This window comes from Lycorma delicatula, chromosome 7 (genome assembly GCF_047948215.1).
Source record: "Lycorma delicatula isolate Av1 chromosome 7, ASM4794821v1, whole genome shotgun sequence".
Taxonomy (NCBI): domain Eukaryota; kingdom Metazoa; phylum Arthropoda; class Insecta; order Hemiptera; family Fulgoridae; genus Lycorma; species Lycorma delicatula.
In genome coordinates this window covers 59,332,594-59,360,028 of record NC_134461.1, presented here as the reverse complement: position 1 = coordinate 59,360,028, position 27,435 = coordinate 59,332,594, and the positions used below count along the sequence as shown (strand labels likewise).

The following is a 27,435-nucleotide window of genomic DNA, read 5'->3' as shown; positions in this document are numbered from 1 at the left end:
AATACATCCAACATTTTCTGCTACACTTTGCAAAATGATGTTCATATCTTATTTACATTTAATGAAATTCCATTCCTCACAAGCCACCATCTTATAATCGTCAGGTCAGCCTCCACATCATTTTTAATTCCAGACTGAGAGGGTGACACGTAACAAAGTACTGTATCATTTGCAGAGGTTGTTATGTGCCCTCGAAAAGGGCCTCAACATTAATCATTAATATATACAAGCTTGTATATATTAATGGCTTGTGGTCATGTAAACAATGAAATTATATTTGCGTTAATAATAAAAAAAATACTATAATTAACTCCACCGATTGAAGTCATATCTGGTTAGAAATGTAGTCCTGGTACCTGCTGGTTGAAATCCATCCGAAAAGGATGTTCTTCCTGCTTTCTGCCGCTAGTGAGCGCGGATGTCTGATATTTTAACTGAGGTAGAATGTGATTCATGAGTCTTGAATCAATAATAGTCAACAGAGAGGGTAAGTGTTTAAAGATGAATATTTTCTAATAACTGTATTTCATCAGGGGTGTCGTCTCAGCTTTCATCTGGAGGTCCCGGGTTTGAATCCCGGTCAGGTATGGAATTTTCCAGAAGCTCCAGATTTCAACTTTAATAAAAACAATAACCGAAACAATAGATGCCTTCATCTCAAAAAACATTTTGAGCAACATAACGTCTACATGCAGCGAATAAAAAATATATATATATCTATTGTAATGATTAAGCATAAAAAAAATAGCAAGAACAAAAGGTAATTGAGTTTTGTAATTCATGTACTTCACATATGCTTCTGGAATATTACTATGAAGTACGATTAAAATTAATTTAATAAAACAAGTCAAAAAAAATTACTAAATAAAAAATAAGAAAAATAAAGGGAAATGAAAAGTCCTTTAGCTAAGCGCAACTTAAATTTAAGGGGGTTGCCCCATATAAAAATATTTAAGGACTTATCTCCGTTGAACTTAAAAATCAGTTACCACGATGACTGATAAAATTAATAATAAAAATAAAATAAAACAGAATTAAGCATGGAACTTTATTCTTGAGTTAAGCATTAAGTATAAATAAATCATTTGTTTTTTTTTTACTTGTTTTATTAAATTACATTTTAATCGTACTTCATACTGGAAAAAATGTTTTTAACACTGATGAAATTAAAAAAAGGCAGAACTTATATGACTAATAATGTATTGCCATAAAAATATATTGTTTATTGTGGTTTTGAAAAATCTAAAAAAAACATTCCTTAAAGTGACCCCTTAACTCAAGAATTCATTCATCAAAAAATGAGCTATCAAATTAAAATATTGTAGCTTAAAATGTTCCATGCTATATGTTGCAAAATGAAAAAAATTTCTTTAGTTAAAATTTAAATATTTCAAAAATGGTGGGTTATAGAAAGATTGTGAATTCAAATTCGTTTACAGTATCAAAAAAACAAATTAAAATCATGTATCGTGTGTTAGGAATTAAAAATTATGTTTATCAGTGTTAATTAAGTTACAGTTAATTATATTATTAACATATATTTTCATACTATTACAATGTATTTAGATAAAATTATCTTAATCAACCTTTGTTTTATTTAAATTTTATAATTCTATTAAAATTCATGGAAATTTTATTAAATGACGATGATTATTCAACCCCAGTTAACATTTGTCGTATTCAAAAATTGTGAAGGTCATTACACAGTCGTAACTAAAGAAATTTTTGCAATTACGTAGATGTCAAGAGCAGTTCTTGTTCTACTGACTTAGGAGATAGATAGATAGATCTACGTTATTGCCCTGTGTAAATATGGATCTAAACATGACAAGTAAGTGTAATATCAGAAATTTTGCATTCTTCTTACATACATCTGTACGATGGGATACATGTATTTCAGTTATTTTCTTAGTAAAGATCGCTTTCGTAAGGTAAAGATTTTCATTCAGAATGAGCTTCTGTAAAAAAAAATTTTTTTTCTTTCCAGTTTTTACGCGCATATAATCAGTATATCATTGCTAAGATGTTCATGTAAATTTTTTTGTTTTTTATTTATCCCCTACTCCTTTGGTTTGGACATACAATTAAGTAAAGCTCGACACAGTTCAGTGTCCATTTACTTCAACGGACTTCTCCACGTACCAGCAACATTTTTAGTATGGCAGGTCTGCCCCCAGGTCGAATCATAATCTTGCCATCATCTAATCCTCATGGGGGGTAATCGAGCCCGACTATGTCGTTCCTTCTCCAGGAACTAGGATTCGTCTTTACAAACGGTCGAGAGGGGTAACCGGGCCCGACAATGTCGTCTCCGGACCCCACCCGATGGCCAAGTTTCGGTCTTAAATTTTCCCTCTCCAAATCACGCCCGGAGTCACCAGCCCTTCATTGGAAAATTGCAGTACATGTAATGGGGAGACTCCCCCTGCCCAATTCGATGTAAGTATGCCTCAAAGTATCCATGCGCTGTAACTCTATCGAGGAAGCCTACTTCCTGGCTTTCGAAAGGAAGACCGGGCGAAAATCTTTCCACCATGTCAGAAATGTCTAATTTATAAGGCCAAAATTGGGAACAAATATTTCCCAAGTCAAAGTCCTGAGGAGGCCTTTAAATACCGCGGCGGGAATCCCGTCAGGTCCGGGGCTTTTCTTATGGATTAATATAAGGATAGCCTTAGACATTTTTATCGGTGAATCTACCTCTATCTCTATCTATATCCTCGGTGATATCCTGCTCTGAACAAGGAAATAGCTTAATTATCTGCGCGACCACTTGATCTTCGGTGAGAACGAGCAGTCATCTCCCAAGATGCTTCTTAAATATTTGGTTGGCTCGCCCCCACGGATTTCTATTAGTTAATAAGTTTAAGTCTATAGTTTAAGGTTTGTCGGTTTTCAAGATATATATGTGCTGCGGGTTGGTATCCGACACCACCGTTTAGCCGACGTCGTTGCATGCGCTGCCTAATACGCTGGAGAGCTCGCCGCGTCTCGGCAATTGCTGGCAACCATCAATATGCAGATTTATATCTCCTACCATTTACTGGATACTTAGCGATCTTCCGACAGATGAAATCTTGTAATAAACCGGTTGTAAGCCGATCGATCTACATTTACGATCTTTCTAGAGCAATTCGCGACTATAATATCGATGTGTTGTGACAGTCTCTTCAGAAGCACACGATCAACAGTTGCAAAGAAGACATCTTTTACTTCCTGATTAGTCGCCAGATGATCAATACCAGTCTCCTAGTCTAACACCGTCAAATGTCTAACATTTGACAGAACCAACTTAATCATTACGAGGAAAACCGCACATCCTACCTCTGGTACGATGATCAACTTTACCGCAATTTAAACACTTCATTTCCTCCCGGCACTCCTTGATTTTGTGGCCCATTCTACCACAAATAAAACATAAATATGTTCTGCCCGGGCCACGGCAGTCAGAACTTCTTTGCCAGGGTCCCGAAAACCTTTAACATTTATCGGGATCTTCCCTAATGTGAGCCCTTCAAAGAACCCACCCGATTCTGAAGCTACATCTTAAGGGCCGCTGTATGTGAAGTAACCACCATGACATTTCTTGTATCTCCAAAAGCAGGCCGTAAAGATGTGTGTTGGTACTCCTCATTTTCGCAAATCAGACTCACTATGGCTTGCCTAACCTCAGCCCTAGTGGGGTCCACATCAATATCTTGGATGTGAACCACCGCCCTTCTACCATGTAGCGACCTCATATCGACCTGCACTCTAACAGCGTTATCCCTCAGCGTTGTGATGTACTGCTCTGCCTTCGCTGCATCTTTAATGCGAACAAATAACTCTTCATTCCTTCCTCGCCGAAAGAAGAGGAGATTCCTCCTTTTTTATTGAGGTTTTCATTGTACGTAGTAAGTCCGCGTAGAGCTTCCCTACTGTTCGCACTACTGTAGTGCGGCTGTCATCCATCGGAAGTGTAAAGAAATTGACAGCACCCCCTCCAGGCCGCTGCTGACTCAGTGTCGAATCAGTGCAGTCAATATACACTGCGTATATTTATACTGCGCATCCCATACAATATTATTTTCTTAGACAGAAAATGCATAAAGTACAAGGGGCTACCAGATTTCCTAAAGATTATATTCTTTAGTTTCAGTTTTAAAACATTCCGTCTGGTTTCTGAAAATGTTTTGCATACTACTTTTTCTTAATTTTTCCATTATTAATTCCTTTAAATTCCCTAACATTACCTTATAAATTATCTTATTATATTCATTTGTATTTGCACTGTTTCATGTTATAATTTAGTTACACTGGAAAATCACTACATAAATAATATTTTTTAAATAACTTTTCTGAATCCGGAAATTTACTTTTTTTGCTCCGATTCATGTACAATTTGAACTTATACGTCATTCAATCTTTCGAACTCTTGACATAGCAAAGTTCAGCTTTCAATGGCCAAACACCGATTTGGGAACATAAAAACCTACTTTTTCCACTGTTTGACCTTGCGATTTTCTGTCTGTCATTGCAAAGGCAAGTTTACAGGAAACGTTTGCTCTTTAGTATGAAGAGAAGTTTTATTTGTTGGTAGGTGAAAAATCAATTTGGGGACTGAAAATCTTTTCACTTGACGACGAAATGGTTAATACTTCAACAATTTATATTATTTTTTTAGTTCTTTGTGACTACTAATCTTGTACCTTTGTACAGAAATCGTACTGTAATAATATTTTACAATAGGATGATGACATTTACTCTACCATTTAGCATTTTCTCAGTCATTAGAAGCAATGGAGTCGGAACATAAGTATGTGGTTGCTGCTCCTTCTAAAAAATTTAGAACATCCTCATTTTAGTTGTGTACATCTCAAATTTTAGGAAATGGATGGCTTTCTTAACAATTGCATAACAATCTAAAAATTTTACCTTATCTCTAATTATTTGTTGACCTGTATATATATCCCTCAAATAAAATACGTGAAGTTATATTTATAACAATTCCTATGGTAAATCATCAGTTACTTCATGGTCAGCAATGCCACGCCCTAATAGCCACTTGCTGAAAGTGGGATAAACTGAACAAGCATTATTTTAAATCCTAATATTTGTAATTTTTTCCTTACTTGGTAGAATTTAAAGTTCACTTCAATTGTTTTTGTTTTATCACCATGTTTGATAGCACTAAGAGTTTGGCTAAAATAACCTGCAAATACAATTAATTACCTTACCCTCATAAGGAGCAATTACTTCATCACAAATTATAGCTTTTCTTGATCTAATTAACTCTGCCTCAAAAGAATCCTTACCACCTGAAGTGGACATTTAAGTTAAAGGAGACACTAATGTGAATTGAATGCAGTATTTTTTTTTTTTATTTTCTTGGTATTTCTTCCACCACCACCCCATTCGTTTGCCCTAAAATATAAGACTGAATATCTGCGTCACAAATGGCAATTGAACTTCTAATAGTTTAGCGAGCAGTATCCTAACATAGCACTTACAGCTTACCTAACAGCATGAGCGGACTAAGCGCGGTGCCATACACCACCGGCTTACGTGTCAAAACCGCTCACTCGTCAAATATTTGCTAAAATGCGTACCTCGTCAACTACTTAAAATATATATGATATCCATATAAAATTTATTTCTTCTAGGAAGCAATTTGTTGCTACGGCTAGGTCGCTTAATGCCAATAAGTACCTGTCCATCATTTTATAGCGCTTGGAGCCATAATAATTGGCTGGTGGTCAGCCATATTCAGGATTAGCTTCCCATAGCAATGCGGTAAGAGTCTTTCCCTTAAGCAAACTATGGATGCCGGTTGAACCAAGCAACCGCATCTAGGTTCACCCACACGGTCCTACAATGCGGCTCTCGCCACATTGACTCGCCGCTTGTGAGAGGACAATTTTTCTCTTGACCTTTATTTCCAGGATGTCTAAGTTCTGCCCCCCTCATCAAGAGCTCGGCAGGCGAATATCATGTGTTGGTTTGACTGGACCTCCCCGCGATGCACATCCCATCAACTGGAAGGTGGAACCGAAACAATTATTGGTTCAAATTCGCGTGTTGGAACACTTGGGCTCCTGTTGCCCTTAAAAACGAACTAGAGTCATACCATCCCCCAAGGCCTCTATAAATCTATCTATACATGGACCTGCCCTTAGTCATGGCGTGCCATCCTTGCTGCCATGCTTACATCGCAAGGCTGTAAAGCTTCCTCCGCAGGCGAAAGATGGGCAACTGTTCGGAATTTAGAACTGCTGCATTGCAATCACCGTTCCGTTCCAGTACAGGCTCGGCTCGAAGCCGCATCCCAAATACCTCGGCCTCCTTACCTCTTCGCTATTTGTACATCATGGATGCCCGAACTTTCACCACTAAATCGATTGGGAGAGCCTTTCCCAATACGGTGGTAGCAACGTTGGAGGTGTTTTTAAACCCACCAATGCATATGATTCAGGCTCTGGGCTGCTCTCTTATCGCCCTCAGTATACCAAAAAGAAATATCTGCAGCCTCCGCTCGGCCAGTAACTGAGCCTTTAGCCCGATGTTCTGCAGAACATCGGCCCCCAGCAGCTGCTTTGCCTGTTCCTCACTAGCAATTTCAAAGCTCATGCCTTGGTTCCTTGTTTTCGTGACCCGAAAGAGTTGGATCCTTTCATATATATATATATATATATTTAGTAAATATATGAAAGTGAGCGTTTGGGAGAAGTAAGCCGGAGGTGTATGGCACAGCGCTTAATTAACTCACGCTGTTAAGTAAGCTTTAGGAGCTAAGTCAGGATACTCGTCGCTATACTGTTACGAGGCTCAGTAGCCGTTTGTTGTACAGACATTCGTTCTTATGCCTTAGTGCAACCGAATGGGGTGGTGACGAGAGAAAGACCAAGCAAATCAATACAGTCTGCGTTTTCCACCTCGGCAAGAGTATTTAAGATCTAATTCTCGATGCCTAACCCTTTCGTGAAGCCATACTGGCAACGATTTTGGAGAGTTAATGTTTTTCACAACCAGCCTTTCAAGCAACTTGCTGATTACCGTTAAGAGGCTGATGGGCTGATAACTGCCGACCTCACTCGGATACCTACCTCGTTTTAGAGCACCCTCACCAAAGGCATTTTTCTACAAGTAGGAAAGCACTCCCAATTCAGGCACCCACAGAACAAATAACAAAGAGGCACTCTTATGACAGGCAGTAGATGGTAAAATATATCTGAAACATGTTGGTCAATCCCTGCGAAATTTTTCACTGCCAGTTGAGAACTAATCCGTCTATATCTACGGGATCCACAGCCTTCAAGCCAGGGAATAGTATCTCACCCGCTCTGACGTCGACTTCTACTTCACCCTCCGAAGCATCTGGAAACAAAGTATGCAGGAACGCCTGGTAAGTCGCCACAGGTGTTAGTGTAATCACGACCACACTCAATCCCAGAAACCCGTCAAATAACAGGTTATACAGCAGGGGACCGAGAACGGAACCCTGCGGTCTTCCCCTGGTGAATGAATTTTCCAAAACTAGGTGCGCGTACTTAAAAAGAGCCGTACGATTAGACATGTACTACAGCCTGCAGGGCAACGGGAATATTGGGACGTTCCAACTCACAGAGGACAGAACTCCAACACAAGGCAGGAAATGCTGCCAGTATGTCTATAAAAATTACCAAAACTTATTTAGTCGGCGTTTTCCATCTCGGCAAGAACAATTAAGATCAAATCCTCGGTGCCAACCACTTTCATGAAGATATACTGGCCTCGATTTAGTTCACCTCAATGCTTTGCCAGAGCCGTTCCACTACCAGCCTTTCAAGCAACTTGCCGATTACGGGCAAGAGGCTGATGGGTCGATAACTGCCGACCTCACTATGATCCTTTCCTTAGACAGCATGTGTAGTGGCATTGGCCAGTAATATGATTTTGCAAGCTGCCGGGAGATGCGCTGCATTTCACGCATAGAGTCTTGCCATAACATAAGTCTGACTTCCTTCTTGGCATGAACATACTCATTACTGACCGCTGACCCTCAGTGCGCACGTCATCAACTATAATCTCCAAGGGAGAAGATACCCTGGTATCTTCTTTTAACAGACGTAACTCTTACGCGCAGCACACTAAGGTCAGAGGACCATTACTTTTTTTCTGGTTTCCGCCTGTGATTAACAGACGCTCCATCTAATCTGTGATTAAGCAGCGGTCATGACGGCTCCAGATACTCTCCGATCAACGAACTGATCACTGCTTTAGTGTCCGTCCGTTGGTTGAAATTGGCGTAGGATCCTATTGCAGCCAGACTTGATGGCCCGGGCAAATTGTTCAGCCATCAATTCCACCTCCTCCCTTTGCTCCATGCGCCATTCCAAATCCTGCAAGGCAGCAGCGCACTCGCGCCATAGCCTCTTTTGATCCAGGAAAATTAGGTTATAGCGACCAGAATTTGGAGCTATTAGACCGTCCCCGTAAACGATCTGATAGGTTATAAGCCTTTGATCGCTCACACTGGCCTCGGGCCAGACAGTCCAACTACTTGTACTTCGTAGCAGGTCGCCCGGTACCAAAGTAACGTCGACGTAACTTTCCCTCAGTTTGCAAGAGAAAGTTAGCGTTTGTTTTGCATCATTAATCAAGTAGAGTTTGCTGGTTCACCGAACTGTTTGAGACCAGCTCCTCTGGGGACTGTGACTGGTGAGCCCCAGGCAGAAGTCTTGGCGTTAGCGTTCACAGCAAACAGCACCCTGGTTGCCGGGATACCGTCCTGAATCCTGCCCAAATTCGCCACCGTGTCATCGATACTCCATCCAAGTTGGAAGTATCCCAACACTACCCGTAGTATCCCTAGTATCGAGCTTACCCCTAGTGATCCGCACGATAGTGTGTTGTAGGTAATAATAAAAGTTGATCTAAATTTATCCCAAATCTTAGTATTAATAATCAGATTCCATGAAATTCACTGTTGTTTTATTATAAATAAAATTAAAAGACTTTTATAAAAAGTATCTTAGGATTAATGGGTTTATGGGTAGTAAGTATTATGAGCTTCAAAACCTGTAATACTAATGGAAAATTCAGTGCTAACGAATAAATAAATATCTATAATTTCATGGTAGGCACATTTCTTGATACTATGCATTTATATCTATTTATTTTTGTGATTTTTTCACACAAATCAATATTAGCTAAAAATTGAAATCATAAGATTTTATTAATTATTATTTTTATTTTTTTTTTTGATTTGAGGTTCTACAAGTAAGAAAAATTAAGAATAAGCAAAATTTTGCATAAAACAAGTCATGAATCTATGTCATGACAATGATAAGATTATGAATATTGAAACAACTTATTGTATATGCAACTATATTGGAAAATGTTGTTCAATTATTGTTTTTTTTGTTTCCTTCTTTTAACAATTGACTCGTATATTACATTAAATTTTCATTCATATAACAGATTATACTCTTATTATAATCAAAAGTAGTTCTATAAAATTAAAGGACATTTATCTTTATGGAATGATGATTAATATGATGAATTACCATCAAACCTTTTGTTAACGAAATTAAAATTACCAAACATATGAGAATTAAGCAGTTATGATTAAAGGAAATGTAATGTCGTGATCGCAATTATTCATTACGTAACAAAGAATTTATCCAAACAATCTAAAAATTTATTTTTGCAGTTGTTTACCAATATATTTTGAAACAACTAATTTTTTGAAGTTTTAGTCTCATAGGAATAATATTTGGAAGTCCTATGTATGTATAAATTTTTTTTTTTTGAACCGCAGTATGTTTTATAAACGGTTTTTTCAACTCTTAATGCTATATTAATGTTATTAAACTTATAAAGAGAAAGAATTAATTTTTTATTATATGCTACAAATATTTTCATTATATTCTTATTTTAAAATAAAAGTGTATTTTAATACTTCATATGAGATATAAAGTATATTTGGTCAAATAGGGGAGAAGCAGCTTGTTATTTTGTGAATATTGTCCACAAATGGTTTATCTACATGTGAACTAAAGATGCCTTTGTTTCGGAAGTTTTCACTTTTTTAAATCACATAAAATCTTGTTTTAAAATAAATTCATGTAATTTGTTCCTTCTTCCAAATAAAATAATCTGATTCTGAGAATTCTGACTGAATATTATACTTTCAAACTGAAGTAATTATGTAACAATCGGTAACATTTTTAATTTTAATAAAATATTTCCTAACCTTCTCATATGTTATCAAATTTTTATTTAATTTTAAAATTTCAACTTAGTTATTTCCGTGTGGTTATTTTCTTTAATCATTAAATTTATTCATGGTGCTGATAATTAGAATATATTTATATCCTATAATTGATAATTTATCTTTAATATCAATTAGATTCGAATGTGAAACAAATTATTAATTTAAACTAATAATAAACATACTACGAACAAATTGTTTAACTGCAAAAAAATGTATTAAATGTAATATTAATTTTTATTGTTAAATTAATTTCTATTTACTTTTCTTTTACAGAAAATTGATTGTTTTAATCCGTTAGTTTCTCCTTTCTACCCCGAAGACTATCTTCGAAATTAAATTTTTGTACTATTTTTTAATTGATTTTTTAAACTATTTTATAGTGGCGTGGATGTCAATTGTCAGAGAAGATTTAGGAATACCATGGTGTAAAATATTATTGGCTATTATGGCACCTCTAGCTACGTCATTAGTCTGTCAATACTGGAAAATAATTAGAATAGAAAGAACTATTAAAAAGATCCCGGGTCCTCCGATATGGCCTATCATTGGAAATGCTCATTTATATTTTGGTCTCGATACACGTCGTAAGTAAGAAACTAATAACCTATCTATAAGTATTTAATACGTTTAATTTATTCATAGATTTTTGTTTCCTGGCATTAAAAAAAATCAACGTTATGCAATGAAAATAAAAATGTGTAATTAAAACACCTAATAATAATTTTTTTAAATTATAAATTTGACCTACCGTTATGTTCTACGTACACTGTTTAAAATTAACATGAATGAAAAATTGTAGTCCATAATTTTTCCTTTATACTTGATAAACATTTCAGTAAGAAAGGTAACCTGTGCTTTCTGCAAGCTAAGTAGAAAGAGCAATAAAGTTTACTAAATTAGTTGTTTGCAAAATTATACCAATAATATATGTTAATAATACGATGTTCAATGTATTTCTGGTTTTCCATTCCTTACGGTAATGGCATATGCTTCATGAAAAATATTTTTTACACAAATTGATGAATTAGTTTTTCTAGTAGAAAACCGTATTTCCATGAATTTCTGTAGAAATAAATAGTACCTTACAATGGTTAATGAAATCTGCTAATTCATTTCTCTCAGCGATTAATAAAAAAAAAATTATACCTTACTTCTTGGTAGTTTTTAAAAAATAAAAATTGATATTGGAACCATTTTTAAATATCATTTTCCAACAAACGGCTGATAAAGCATATTAGAAAACATTTTATTGGACTTAATGTTTTGAATGGAAAATTTACGAGTCATGGCTACTTGACGATGTAAATCTGAGTTACCACAACACTGAGAGGTTGTCTCTCTATGGATTTGAACACGTATTATTTTCTAATATGAAGATTCACCAGCGCATTTTAATAACTCTGTTACTCGTTATCTGAATTGAAAATTTCTCAAGAAATGAATTGATCGAGGTAGATCAAAGGCTTCGATGGTACGCCTGAAGTAAATCCTCTCGATTGAATTTTGTTGAAACATATAAATCGATGATCCATAGTTAAAAAAAATTTACCAACACTGTTTCTTGGAGACAAAAAAATGAATATCTGAAAGACCACTTACATCTTTAAAGTTACTTTGTTGTTAAAAGATAATAATGTTACTTCAATTTTTAGTGTTTTCTGTTATATATACAACAAATATATCTGAATAAATAATGTATCAATTATGGTATAAACGATGGTACAAAAATTGTCAACCCCAATGTAAACACAGCGTATATTATCACATTTCCCGACTGTTATTCTGGACAACCAAACATTTATCCATAAAAATTTATTTAACAACTGTTAAATAGAACTCATTACAAATGGATGAGTTAGTTTTTCTACTGGAAAACCGTATTTCCATGAACTTCTGTAGAAATCAATAGTACCTTGCAATGGTTAATGAACTTTGCTACATCATTTGTGCCAGCGATTAATAAATAAAGAATTATATCTTATCTCTTGGTACTTTTTAAGAAATAAAAATTTATATTGAAACCAATTTTAAACATCATTTTTCAGCAAATGGCTGATAAAGTATATTAAACAAAATTTTATTGGACTTAATATTTTCAATCGAAAACATGCGAGTCATTATTACTTGAACGTTGTAAATATGAGTTAGCATAACTCGAAGGACTAGAACATGTATTATTTTCTAATATGAAGGATCACCGTGCATTTCAATAATGCTTTTATCTATTATCTCAATAGAAAATTTCCCAATAAATCAATTAATCGAGGTAGACTAAAGGCTTGGATAGTACGCCTGAAATAAATCCCCCCGATTGATTTTTTTGGAACATATAAATCGTTGATCAAAAGTTAAAAATTTACCCACATTGCTTCATTCTTGGGGACAACAAAATGAATATCTGAAAGACAACTTACATCTTTAAAGTTACTTTGTTGTTAAAATATAATAATGTTACTTCAATTTTTATAGTTTTTCAGTTATATGTGCAACAAATACACTAAATAAATAATGTATAAATTTTATAAACAATGGTACAATACTTTTACAATCACACACAAAAACACAGTACATATTTTCTGTTCAACTGAACATCCTTATGTTGCTGAACCGCATCCATATTACGGACAATTGTTTCTTCATGAGAATGTATTTTCTTTTTTATATAATATTTTTCATCCAACCCCAGAAGCAAAGATTTTAGGTGGTTGATCAGGCGATCTATGTGGGTAGGAATGTAGACCTCTATGACCAATCCATTTCTCAGGAAAATGATGGTTTAAGTGACTGGAAACGACACAAGATGCGTGTGAAATTCCGCATTTTGGACCTACACAATCTCTTTTCTGGAACAAATATTTCTTTTGTAAACAAAAACCAAATTTGGTTTTTGTTTATGTTAAATAAGTACTTTTCTGACAAATGTAGTATAGCAGTGTTTCTAAACAAAATTCAAATTTTTGAAACATTCTTTGTTTTCCTCAACTTATCGTAACAAATTTTTTTCAGAAATAAATTCTCTAATATTTTGTTTAATATTCTTATATGTTTATTTCCCATTTAACAAAATTATACTTCTAACATAAGAAACAGGGTTTCGTACCTCAGTTTTCTGGATTTCACCTCAAATTTCTCAAAAAGTATTGCAGATATTTTTAGGTTTTGAGACATATCTAATTCGATTTTTTAATTCAAGGACAATAAGAAATCAGTAATTTGGCCCCTTAACTAACGTCCTAAAAATTTTAGTACGACCTCATTTCACCGGCGTAGCTGAAAAAAGAGCGAAAGTTTCGGTAGCCGTAACTCGCAAACGAAGCATTTCATGAATTTATTCCATTACTTTCACAGAGAGGAAAGGGTATAAAAATCTCGGGAAAACATCTTTATACACACACACACTCTCTCTCTCTCGCTCTCTCTCTCTCTCTCTCGCTCTCTCTCTCTCTCTCTCTCTCTCTCTCTCTCTCTCTCTCTCTCTCTCTCTCTCTCTCTCTCTCTCTCTGTGCGTGTGTGCGTGCGTGCGTGTGTGTGTGTGTGTGTGTGTGTGTGTGTGTGTGTGTGTGTGTGTGTGTGTGTGTGTGTGTGTGTGTGTGTGTGTGTGTAAATTGCATTCCATACTTTTTTAAATAAATTTCCGTACATTTGTAAGGAAAAACCTAATTTTAATTACGCAAACAACGGACATTTTTCTCTTCCCATCCAGTACGCTTTATTTTATATGTTTATTTCTTTAAAAATACAGAATTATTTTAATGCTAAAGTTAATCAATACTAGCTTTCGGTAATAAAAATTAAAGAGATGTTCAATCCCTTTAAAAATGTATATTTTAAACACATTAAGTAAGAAGCGATAAAATGTTTATGTTAAACTCTAAGGCAGTGATAAGAAATATTTAACAACTGTCTATCATAAAAATCTGGGTGCTTGTACTTGCAATTTATTTATGAATATAATTAAAAAATAATAAAAAATTCGGTGTAAATGAATGATTTCAGGATTCATGCATGTATGGATAAAGTTACATCATTTTAAATACAGAAATTTTTTTTGAGATTTAGTTTCAAATTGATGTTAATTAAATATGAACATAATTAGTAAACATATCTTCCATTTTTTTATTTATTTGTTTTTCAGAATTAATTCATAGATCAATGCAATTAGTTGAAGAATATGGAAGTTCATTTCGTTTGTGGTTAGGTCCATACTTGTGGCTTATTTTGACAGAACCAAGACATGTTGAGGTATGTATTTAACTGAAAAAATTAAATTTCATATTTATTTTATAAGCAAAGTAGTCATTTATTGGACCTAAACGTTGTTTGTAAACGACATGTATTCAACTTATTAGATACTGTAGATAATATTATTCAATTATAAATTATTTAATCCTTCAAAAAATATATAAATTAATAGTTAATTATTATTTTTTTATATATCTTATGATATATAGAAGAAAAATCTTATGTAGACAATACATGATTTCATTGTACGTAGTGCGTTAATACACGCAAACATACGACATACGACTGTCGAATTACAAACTCACACGCGGGTTAATCACATTCTAGCGATTTCATTTTTGTTTATCAATTATTTGCAGAAGTAGACCCTTTTACAGTCTTGTTAATTGTCGTTTCATTTTTTTCATCTCCACCCCCAAAATTCACTTTCCTGTAGTTTTGTTTTTACGTTTTTAAGAATTGATCTACACTAAAAATTAACTGCCACCCTTTCTCATCTCATCAATCTTAGGAAACTACCGGAATTCTTTTAACTTACATTGCTAGGTAATTTATTAATATCAAAATTTCTTCTTGAAAATGGACTTTTAGTTAGGAGTAAAATAATATGTTGTTTTTTTAGCAACTGGCGCAGTTTTTCATATTATACTTGTTATGTGGTAAATCATCTGGTATTCAAGCGGTACTAAATTAATTTTCTTTCTCTGGAACTAATGTTGTATCATTGTACAAAAAAACACCGAGATGAACAAAATAATTGTTCTTTTACATGGCTAAGTATAGTCCGTTATTTAACAGACTTGGTATGATGATTTGCAGTAATTTATTTAAATGGGTGAATAAGAAGATGAGAAACCAATCACTTTTTAAGCCTTCTACTTACGCAGATACTACAGATTAGTTAATACGACAGATTAGCTCCTCTGTTTTAATTGACATTAAATTGTTTTGGTGTGACGTACATTTTATGATTGTCAAAACAACGAGATATCGTACTTTGATATTGATTCTATTTACCCTTCATTTAACAGTAACAATTTTTACAGTACAATTTTTCACAATATAAACTTAGGAAAACTTTTCAAAATAGCCCAGTTGCTTTCATTATTTTCCATTAAAATTGATCATTTATGATTAATGATTGATCAATGACCACCTTATCTACCAATAAGTTTTAGAGTGTGCTTTAACCGTTCACATACACGCGTGCATACACTGATAACTGCTGAATGGTGTTGAATACTAATTAAACAATTATTTATAAAATTAAATTGAATTATATCATTGTTCATTTAATCCCATAGCAATATTCATTAAAATATTAAAAACACAATTAAAAACTTCAATATGAAGAGAGAAATCCCGTTTTTCTGTCTGAAAAAGGGAGAAATAATATATTATTATATAAAAAACAAAATGATTTTTATGTGGTAGTTCTTGCGTAGGACTTCATCCATGTCGTTCATTGTTCCTATTAAATCCTTTTTACTCTCAGCTAGAATTATTACATCATCAGCAAATCGTACCATCTTTATCTTTTCACCTTGCCCTGTTACTCCGGATCTAAATTGTTCTTTAACATCAATAATTGCTAGTTCTATGCAAAGTTAGGGAACATCCTTGTCTAACTCCCTTACGGCTTCATTCTTATGTTCTTCAATTATTACTGTTGCTGTTTGGTTCCTGCAAATGTTAGCAATCGTTCTTCTACCTCTGTATTGGAACCCTAATTTTTTTTAAAATGCTGAACATTTTATTCCAGTCTACGTTATCAAATGCATTTTCTAGGTCTATAAATGCCAAGTATGTTGGTTTGTTTTTCTTTCATCTTCCTTCTACTATTAATCTGAGCCCTAAAATTGCTTGCCTTGTCCCTATACTATTCCTGAAACCAAATTGGTCTTCCCCTAACACTTCTTCCATTCTCCTCTCAATTCTTTTGTACTGAATTCTAGTTTAGATTTTTGATGCATGGCTAGTTAAGCTAATTGTTCTATATATATAAATACATCTATCACACTATATTAAGAATGAAAGAAATATTTAAAATTACTTTTTTTTCTTTATTTGTTCAGGCAATATTGATAAGCGAATATGCAACAAACAAAGATCCGTGTTATCAATATTTTAAGCCAATAGGAGAAGGAATTTTTATTGCATCAGGTAAAATAAGTTTGAATTCATTCTTAATTTGTTTACGTTATTTTTATTTTACTTATGTTCTACATTTCTTTTTTAATTTACCTAGATTATTTTTTCCTAATAATTGTTGTTACTGTTACTGATATCTAAATTCTAATTCCTGTTATCAGGCTTAGATCATGAACAGTTCAGAAACGTTGACTAGCTTTGCTTCTCTTTTTTAGAAATGCCATGAGATTAACGTTAATTCATTTAAACAAATAACACGCTAACATTCCCTGTGTGTATATATATGTAAGTCACAATGAATGCTTTAATCAGGTAGACTCCTTACTCATACTATTAACGATCTTTTACACTTTTTAACTTTTACTATATAACGAATCTTACCACCTATGTTTAGTTCTCGATTTATCCGCTAGATGCGTAGCGAACACTGAAGATTGGTCTAATATCAAGGTCAATCTTGTCTGCGTATTCAGTCTTACATTTTTGCTGATTATGTATCAATATTTTTCTGCACTACAGAATAATTTAAAAAACAATGTTTATCAATGCTGTCTGCTTTTATTACTAATTTTTTCATATATTAAAGAAGTTAAAAAACTGACTATTTAAAAATGTTGATATTTTCCCACTTTTTAATAATGATTTTTATTGTGTACTGGCTAATTTAATTTTGTTCTTATACTATGCATACCAAACGCGAATCGCACTTAGCCCATAGAATTATCCAAAAAATGAAGTTACATTTTTATTTTTTTCACCTGATTTTTTATCAGTGAATATTACACACCATACGAATTGGAATTTAATTACTATTAGTAGTAATAAAGTTGTACTATTAGCTTTAAAAGACCTGCATTTTGATTCATGTTGGAACAGCTATGATGCAAAAGAGAAATTTGATAACGAGTTTATTTTTTCATTTTCAAAAACATGTATGAAAAAGAATTTGTTCTATTAAGGTGATTCATTAAGTGATTGTTTATAAATTTTTCCCCAAAATTTTTTAATAATTTTAAAAAAAAGATTCCTGCTTTATAAAAAATTTAACTAATTAAATGATGAGTTTTACAATATATTTTTCATTATGTTATAAATCTAATCTGAAATGTTACTTGAATTAAAATAATTTTATTTGTATTTTGGTTACAGTAATACATACTATTTTTAATGAAAAAATCTTTTATTAAACCATTTATGAAAAAAAATATGAATGAGCAAATAAATATGAAAGTTAGGAATATGAGTAGAAATATAAGTAAATATGAAACAAAATTATGAGATAAAGAATTCAACTCTTATTTTAATTTTAAGTATTTTATTAAACAAATATTATCTCATTATATTTCTAATGTAATTATCATTAGAATAGCTATTTTTTTTTTAATAATACTGATTTTTTTTTATCCCTGTCAATCTGTTACGACAGTTCCGCTGTACCTACAAATACCGGCTCTAGTGTTTTATCAACACCGAAAATTATTATTTTTTTATTTATATCTTTATTAATCTTTTTTATAGGAGAAAATTGGAAACAATTACGTAAGATGGTTAATCCTACCTTCAATCAGAAAATACTAGAAAGTTTTACAAAATGTTTTAATGAAGAAAGTAAAATTCTTGTTAATGTATTGGAAGAGAAAATTGATGCACTTCCATTTGATATACACGAATATGTCGCAAGAACGACCCTGGATATACTTTGTGGTAATTGAAAAATAAAAATTATTAAATCACATTATTATAACACACATAACTAGCATTAAGGTATTTATCACTAAAAAAAATTGCCACCTGTACCATAAAAATTGCCAATCATTCTGTTCCTAGTTATGCCTTTTTTGCTTTGTATTTTGTTCTAAATCACTTTTTAATTTAAAGAGATTTCGTTAAATATTTAATTTAAATCGATGTTCGTCAGGATATTCTTTGAATATTAATTTATTCAGTAAACTTTTAGCTACAAAATTAATTGATTAATATTAGGTGTCTGTTGAGAAGTTGAAGGTTGTGTTAAAAATAGTGCTTCTGCGTTAGTGTGTGTTACTAGAGCTTGTGTGTTGGTTGTCTGCTTCGTTTCCGGCGTATCTGTGTCCCTGACTATATTACGTCGGCAAAATCCCGTTAGGTTGTCTTTCTTTTTCCTGTTTAGCCTCCGGTAACTACCGTTTAGATAATTCTTCAGAGGATGAATGAGGATGATATGTATGATGTAAATGAAGTGTAGTCTTGTACATTCTCAGTTCGACCATTCCTGAGATGTGTGGTTAATTGAAACCCAACCACCAAAGAACACCGGTATCCACGATCTAGTATTCAAATCCATGTAAAAATATCTGGCTTCACTAGGACTTGAACGCTGTAACTCTCGACTTCCAAATCAGCTGATTTGGAAAGACGCGTTAACCACTAGACCAACCCGGTAGGTTTCCCGTTAGGTTGTCTACCCAGGCCGTAAGCCACATGCCACTCTGATATTGTCAATAACCGGATAAGTTTTAAATCTTGGTTTAAAAACTGATTTGATTTAATACTAGTTAATTTATTAGTGAATATATTGAACTTTTACAGATAATTTTATTCCTAATTCTTAGATTAATTTAATTTAATTAATTTATAAATATTAATATTGTATTTATAAAATATAATAAATTTGTTATTAAATGTTATTAAATTAATATTACTTAATTTAACATAATATAACAAATTAATTCAATTTGTTAATTGTTCATTTTTTTCTTAATTTAATTTAATTAATTAAGCTATTAAATTGGACTTTATGTAAATCAAATAAAATATAATAAATAATTTCAATATATTATATTAAATTGCTTCTAGTTTTAACCTATTTACTTTTTATTTTAAAAAATAAAAAAGATGGAAAGACAGACTTGCCATCAAAGTCAAAAATAATATAATAACTTAATATTAAGTTAAATTTTAATACTAATTTTAGCACTCTTCTTAATACTAATTTTAGTACTCTTCAGACGATTCTTTCTTAATGGAAACCTATTTAATCCAAACTCATCCTTCTCACCCCCGTTCATCTTCACCGGAGTTTTCTGATAAGGGAGAAGAATTTTTTGGTTTGTTTGGCATTTCTGCCGCCACCACCCCAATCGGTCGCCCTAAAGCATAAGACCGAATGTCTGTGCACAAACGGCTACTGAGCCACGAAACTAGCTCTTAGAGCTGACCTAAAATCGGTGGGGGAATAAACGTGGTACCATACACCACTCGCTTCCGTGTACCACCGCCCACTTGTCATATATCATATATATGTATATTATTATTATGAATTCAGAAGTGTAGAATAAGCGATCGAGAGACTCCAAAGGCAATTGGGATCTAGTAGAGACGTGGCTCGATTATGTGGAGAATCGAGGTCAACGGTGAGAAATCTGTGGTAGTGATGTTCACATACAAGACAAGTGCTCCAGCCAGGCAACTGGAAATCCCACTAGAGAAAATTTCCTTTGGGAAAACAGTCAAGTGCTTGGGAGTAGTCCTGGATAAACGGCTTACCTTAGGAGAACATGTTAAATATGTGACCCAAAGTGCAAAGGTCAATAGGGTCTCACTATACTCTACTGAAAATTGCCAGCCCATATCCACTGGCGACAAAACTGCTCATTTTTCGGCTATACGTCTTGCCGACTCTAACATACGCTTAGGCGACTCTTACCCGGCATAGGGAGCCTTGTTGAACTCCACGCTTCAAAAGAAATTAGAAGCCGTCCAAAACATAGCGATGCGAACGATATGTGGAGCACCGTGGTGCGTCAGAAACGCCGTACTTCACACCGTATAAGAGGTGGGGGCGGCGCAAGCACGCAGACCGTTCGAAGATCGGCCGTGTCGAAACACGGCCATCTGCGGAACGTCTGCCGTGAGGTCCCTACTCCACAGGGTATAGGAAAACGGCGTCATGCCGTATTAGATGAACCACCGTGAAGAGGTGGTACGGGAGTCAAAAAATGACACACCAGGTTCAAGAGCCTCTATATCGCGTAACCTATAAATGGAAATTTCGCGAAAATTCCGATTGCGGAAGTGACCGTTTTCACAATTAAATTTTCTTAACACTATTAAAAACCTAGACAACACCCCCACCAACCAACTAAGAGACCACAATTTAATTCAGTCAGCATATGGGACTCCCTCCGGAGAAGGGGTAGGCGTATTCCAGCTAGTCCATAAGGTACTAGTAGCTAAGGGACTTCAGCGGACCGACTGAGGGGGAATCACGCTGGGTGTACTAGGCTCAAAAGCTTAGTGTCCCACGGTCAGACCCAGTAAATAAATTTCACGCTGGTCCATTCGGATAGGAACACAAATTACCAAATCCGTCCATATAAAACTTAAAATTTATAACCGCCATTAAACAACCCATGAAACCCGCCCGATAATAGAAAGATACAGCAACAAGGAACATTGTCCAGGCTCTGCGATCTGTAAGAAACTCCCGCCATTCTTGCGTTCCGTTCCGTTAATATTAAGATTTATTTTACATAATACTTTCGAATCGTTTTACGTAATTTTAATAATTGGAATTCTTTAAAAAATAATATGCAGAAAAAATGAACTATGTTTATTAATATAATTTAATTAATAAGTAATTTTAGAAAAATGAAACAGGTTTTTATTTTTCAACCAGTCCAAAACACGAAGAAAACTTCCATCGCTCGTTCAGCGTTACAGAAAAGTAGAAGGATCTATCAAATAAATGAACCAGAAAATGGATAGGTAGTTAGACCCAGTATATTATTTATTTTAATCTTTCAACATACTAAACTCTTTTAATACCAATACCTCCTAAAATAATTTAACGGAAGATATTTTCTAAACTATTTTTTTTTTAAATCAGAAAAACCAGTCATTATCATTCCGATATTAGTGATCTTTCTTAGGTAAATGAGTCATCAGTGACTCACAAATATTATGAACAACGCACATAAAAATGTATCATAAAAGATGTATAATTAGAATAAAAATCTATTTTGATTAAATATAAATTTTCATCATAAACACCTAAAATTTGCAACTTCTGCGTATTAAGCATCATCAAGAAATTATCTCAATACTGCAATTGCTTTAAAAAATGATTGAAATTACTGTGTGATGTACAAGCTTCATATCAGTATCTCTCTTTATTCTGTTTAACCTCCGGATCCACCATAAGGTATTCCTTCATAGTATGGAATACTCTGGAATGGTCGACCTGACACCATTCCTGAGATGTGTAGTTAATTGAACCCCAATCACCAAACAACACCGGTATCCGCGACCTAATATTAAAATATCAATATCTAGATTTAACAGTCAATTATTTACTATTAAAAAGTCTTAAGTTTTATTGTGTTACTTTGTTTTAGTAAAAGAAAATTATTTTTTGGATTATTCATTCACAGTACCAGCAGAGATATTATATTAAAAACTATATTGTCTGCTAATGATTCCACATTTAAAACATTAAAATTAAAAAAAAATTTGCTAAATTACGTATAGTTTTACTTTTCACATCCAGGTACCCAAATGAACATCAAGACTTCTGAGCAGATACATAACACTTCAGATTTTGCAAAATATCTATTGCCGTAAGTAATGCAGTTAATTTATTTGGATTTAAGAAATATTATTAAAATTATAGAAATAATAATTTAACACTTAAAACTTCTTAAATGAAGTATACTTCGACGTGCACACTAAAACCAGTACCTCCACACACGCTATAAGTTTATTTAAATATATATATATATATATATATACATGTGTGTGTGTGTGTGTGTGTGTGTGTGTGTGTGTGTGTGGGGGGGGGTGTGTGTGTGTGTGTGTGCGCGCGTGTGTGTGTGTGTGTGTTATTTAGATGATTCTATGATGTAAAAAGATTAAGATAACGAAATACTACTAAAAATAGTTTTAAGATAAAAAGACACTAATCTTAAAAATTATTGTAATCCGCAATTTAATTGAAACATAAAAGTTTTAAGTAAAATTTTTTAACAAGAAAATCTGTTCAGCAGTACACTCACAACACACACTATTATTAAAAAAAGCTTCTGCTCTACATATTTATGTGGGTTGAAGCGTAGCTCATCTAAGACAGGGAGGTAGCTTGCAGGCCTAGATTGCCCTACCTCGCCGGTACGCATGAGGGGGGATCGGAGTATTACTGACGACGGCCTGTGGGACCCTCAAGGTTTGAGTTGCTGACGCAGAACGATGGACAGGGAAGAAGTACGTCCGGAGCTGTATACTGTAGGGTTGGAGGATAGCGTCCATTGGGAGACGAGAAAAGGGAACAGCCTTTCTTCCACGACACCAGGGAGCGACTAATGTTATGTCTGATGGCGGTTCCGGTTGCTCCTGGAGTGTTTAAAAAACAGAAGAAAACAAATCAATAAGTTCTACATAGTAAAAGGTAAAAGTAATACATAAATAAAAGTAGAATACATTTATTTAATAAAACATAACAACAAAGAAGATAAAGTTGTATAACAACTTTATACAGCGACTCAAAAAATAAGAAAAATATGCAATTTTAATCATAAATAAATAACGGGTTCTAGTTGTATATTTCTAACTCATCTAGATATACGTGGATTGAATTTTAATTTATTAGGTTTCTCAGGAAAACTCAATAAAATAACTTTACTAGAATCTTTACATTCTTATCGTACTAAAACGAAATTTCTAATTTTTCCTTACTTCAAAAAGGGATATTCCTAAATGAATTTAGAAATGATAATTTCTTATTTGTTCTTTCATTATCCAGAATTTAATCAAATTTTTAATTTGATTAAAGATTCACTAACGAAAGGAAGGGTTTATAGCACTGAATCGTAATAAATGATAAATGGGATATTAGGTAATGTAAGTGTATGAAATTATTTTCTTAAAAATGTAGAAATAATAGAAGAATCATTAGTATATATTACTTACTTTTCCAGTTTGTGTAATTAATTAATATTAGGGATTTGTTTGAACTCATTTATAAAATAGTTAAAATTAAAAATGTATTTTTTAAAGAAAAACATTATTATGAAATAATTAAATCTCATTTCAGGTCATTGCATATCATTAAAGAAAGATTCTTTAAAATATATCTTCAACCAGATATTCTATATCGTATGACAGAACGTTCAAAACAGTGCAAGAAATATGTTCAACATTTGCATAAATTCGTGAAAAAGGTATTCATAATCTTATAACATTAAAAATACTGAAAAAAAATGCTTTCTTATAATCCAGTTCCGAAGATATCTCGTTCTTTAAAATATCATAGTTTTCCTAAATAAACACTCAATTTTCGCTAGATATTTTACATAATATTTTTTTTTTTTACATTTAATTATCAAACGCATATATACAAAATTTTCACTTAGAAAATTTATTACAATAATAAATACATATATATATATATATATATATATATATATATATATATGTGTGTGTGTGTGTGTGTGTGTATGTATATATTGTGTTGTTAAAATGTTTGAAAATTATCTTACGGTTGCGATTTTCTTTTTAGATAATTCAGCAACGTAAATTGGCACGGAAAGAAGAATGTGTCAAGTTGGATTCCATTATTGGTAAATTCTGTAAAATAATTTATTACGCATGCTAGAACTGTTACAAAATCTACAAAAAAAATAAGTACATTCGAATTTTAGGTCTGACTTTCTATAACATATATTAAGCTGGAATATATCTTTTTTCTAATTATTTAATAGGAAAATACAACGATTACTTGCTTAGAGGAAGTTATAGTAGATTCTCTGATAAACCAGTAATGTAAAAAAAATTATGTTAATATTATTATATAACTTTGAAGGAAGTTGAAGATTTTGAGAAGGGTAAATGTTGTTGAAAAACCTTTACTTTTATCTCAAGAAATAAATTGTTTCTTTAATATTTGGTAAAGGTTTTTTAATACTTATTTTTCCCTTCACCAAATTATTTTCTTAAGCTACAAATCATATTTTGGTACTTTAAAAATCATGTTCACAGATTATAGTTTTTGTGTTCTGAAATTCTACTTATAAGTAGTTTTGTTAATAATTAACTTTATTTTTGTAATTTTTTTTTCAGTTGAAGAAAAGAAAAAAGTTTTTCTTGATGCAATTCTAGATCACTTCAAAGACCTATCTGATGATCAGTTAGTTATTAAAATTGTAGATATGTTTATTGCTGTAAGTACAAAATATTTAATAGTTATCTTAAATGCAAAGATTTTACACAATTATAAGTTAGCAAATCTGGTGATAACAATAATAACTAATTATTATTCTAATATATTCATAATATAACGACGGTAATGAAAAATTCCAAAGAAGAAAGTTACACTATATATGATATCCCACAAAGTTTTATGACAAACGGCAAGGCCTGTTTCTTTTAAGTTAAGTCGTTAAGTCAAACTTAAATTTGGCGTTCTTTCCAATATTTCAATATTTTATTATAAATAGGGCGTAATAATATTAAGGGATCTGGCAATAAAATATTAATCCGCAATGTCCTTAGAATCTAAAATTGATGGTTTATATATCATCAGACCTGACGATTGGTGCATATATATGTAGTGATAAATCATTTTCCTAATAAAAAATCTTATGAAAAGCTAAAGTACTGTCCTTAATCTATGTTTTTAAAACTTCAGATTTGTAAAACATTATTTCAGGGAACCGACACGACAGCAATTGCAATAAGTTACACTTTGATGATTCTGGGAATACACAAAGATATTCAAGAAATGGTGTACAAAGAAATAGTAGATGCGATAGGTGAAAATAATGAAGATATAACGTACACTGATCATCTTAAATTACGATATTTGGAAATGGTTCTTAAAGAGGTTTTGCGCCATTATACAATTCCATTTGTTGTTCGTAGACTTGAAAAAGATACTTATATAGATGGTGAGTTTTAGTATGTATTTTATTTACATATTGCACTTTAACATCACACTTGAATGCGACATTTCACGTGTGCGTAGATATAAGCGTAATTGATTCATCGGAATTAAAAAATATTCAATTCACCTGGTTTCTTATTCTCAAGGGTTACAGTCTAAGTGATATGTTCATGTAGATTTTTATTAAGTTATTTCTTTAGTTGTGAATAATAATTTCAAAAATAATATTTACATTTACCAAAAAAATAAATAATAACTAATTAACTTATTGTTGTTTACACTTTTTTAAAAGAATTTTTGAGTTCTCATTTTTTAGTATTGCGAGAGCATAAAAAGGAAAAAAACAGTAAATAATCACAATTGAGCGGTCTTTGATAACTTAAAAGCAACATTTAAATTCTTACTATAAAATAATAATAATTATAATAATGAAAACGTTTTGGGCAAAACATGTTTTGGAAAACATACGGTATATGCTTTTGTGTAAACGAAAATTAATGGATTTGTAGAATTGACCTCATTCTTTTAAAAAAATGTTCAGTCAAATATGCTTTATAAAAAATACCCACGAAAATCTACCAAGCATTTTTTTTTTTTTAATTAAACTTCACCTCTCTATAAACAAATATGCAACATTGAATTTATAAATTATTAATAAAAAAAAGGCATTTTAGTAATATATGAGGATGGAATAAACAATTTCATTTAGAATAATCGGTATTCATGAATGTGTTCAATTACAGAAATTCATAAATCCAGGAGGTAATATGAAATTATTTTTTCCAATCATTGTTGAGTAAATTGGATTTTTAATTATTTCCTATTATTTTTCTAAGAGCCGCATTAAGGTCATTCATTTTTTAATTCTAACCTGCGAATAGTTTAAAAATAATATGGTTATTATTAATTTATTTTTTTACACGCTCCTGTGTAAAGTAGACAAATTTTCTTTAATTCTGTCCGAATTCCATTCCCTTTACAGAATATTCTTTGTGATTTTAAATTGAGAACTTCGTTTTATTCTTTAGTTTCCTTAGGTTATATTAAACAAAAAAAAATTTACATAAGCTTTCTTAAGTAATTGACATTATCTTCAATTTTTTTATCGCGGATTATTTAAACGTAAATATAATTACTGTTAGGAATTCATGCTTACATATGTCTACATTCTATCTTTTTTATTGTTGACTAATGCTTTATAAAATGATTTTCAATTGGCATTCAATAGACATATCCACTCACTCTTTGTGAATATGAATATAAATCTTCTATATATTTTAAGGTATAAGGTGTACAAAAATACCAATCATTTAAACTGGAGTTTCCTTATATATTTTTACATACGATTTTATTTATAGATCTACGTATAAAATCTTGTGACGTAAAAGTCACCAAAACTGCTGGGTCAGATTCAGTGAAATTTAGGTGTGCTGTAGAAGTGTATCTGAAGATGTGCATGTGAAAATTTGATGAAGATTGATCATGTCGTTCGGGGCAAGTTAAAAGCAGGGTTCGTTGTATACAGTAAGTTGGAACGAAGATGTTTCTTTACGTACGGAATAAATCTATCAATATTAAACTAAACTAACAAAATATTAAAATTAAATTAAATTATAGTCGGCTCTCTTGCGCAGAATTAGGCAAGAATTGTTTTATCTTGGCCGCTACATAAAAAATATTCGTGTAGTTGGTTCAGAATTACTTTTTTATCTCCCTTTCATTGTGTTGAAAACTGATAGAATATAGAAGGAATTTCATGTTGGAGCTGCGTTTATTACGTCTTATAATATCATAATTACAGTTTATTTATTTTTTTTTTTTAAGTTGCGCGACGTAAAATTAATGTTGTAAATTAACAATTTTTATTAGTTTCATTCAAATACGCTAATACTTA

The 27,435-nt window shown here is 32.4% G+C and overlaps 1 protein-coding gene across 1 annotated transcript in view; it reads left to right on the top strand.

Moving 5' to 3' along the window:
• The first annotated feature begins 1,763 nt into the window (after window positions 1-1,763).
• Window positions 1,764-27,435, top strand: part of LOC142328293 (cytochrome P450 4C1-like) — a 29,635-nt gene continuing 3,963 nt past the window's right edge. Inside the window, exons 1-10 of the mRNA XM_075371999.1 lie at window positions 1,764-1,831; window positions 10,615-10,818; window positions 14,370-14,476; window positions 16,552-16,639; window positions 18,146-18,331; window positions 22,155-22,224; window positions 23,694-23,820; window positions 24,159-24,219; window positions 24,719-24,819; window positions 25,308-25,545. Coding sequence (XP_075228114.1) covers window positions 1,813-1,831; window positions 10,615-10,818; window positions 14,370-14,476; window positions 16,552-16,639; window positions 18,146-18,331; window positions 22,155-22,224; window positions 23,694-23,820; window positions 24,159-24,219; window positions 24,719-24,819; window positions 25,308-25,545 — 1,201 coding nt within the window. The 5' untranslated portion in view covers window positions 1,764-1,812. The remainder of the gene's footprint in view (window positions 1,832-10,614; window positions 10,819-14,369; window positions 14,477-16,551; window positions 16,640-18,145; window positions 18,332-22,154; window positions 22,225-23,693; window positions 23,821-24,158; window positions 24,220-24,718; window positions 24,820-25,307; window positions 25,546-27,435) is intronic.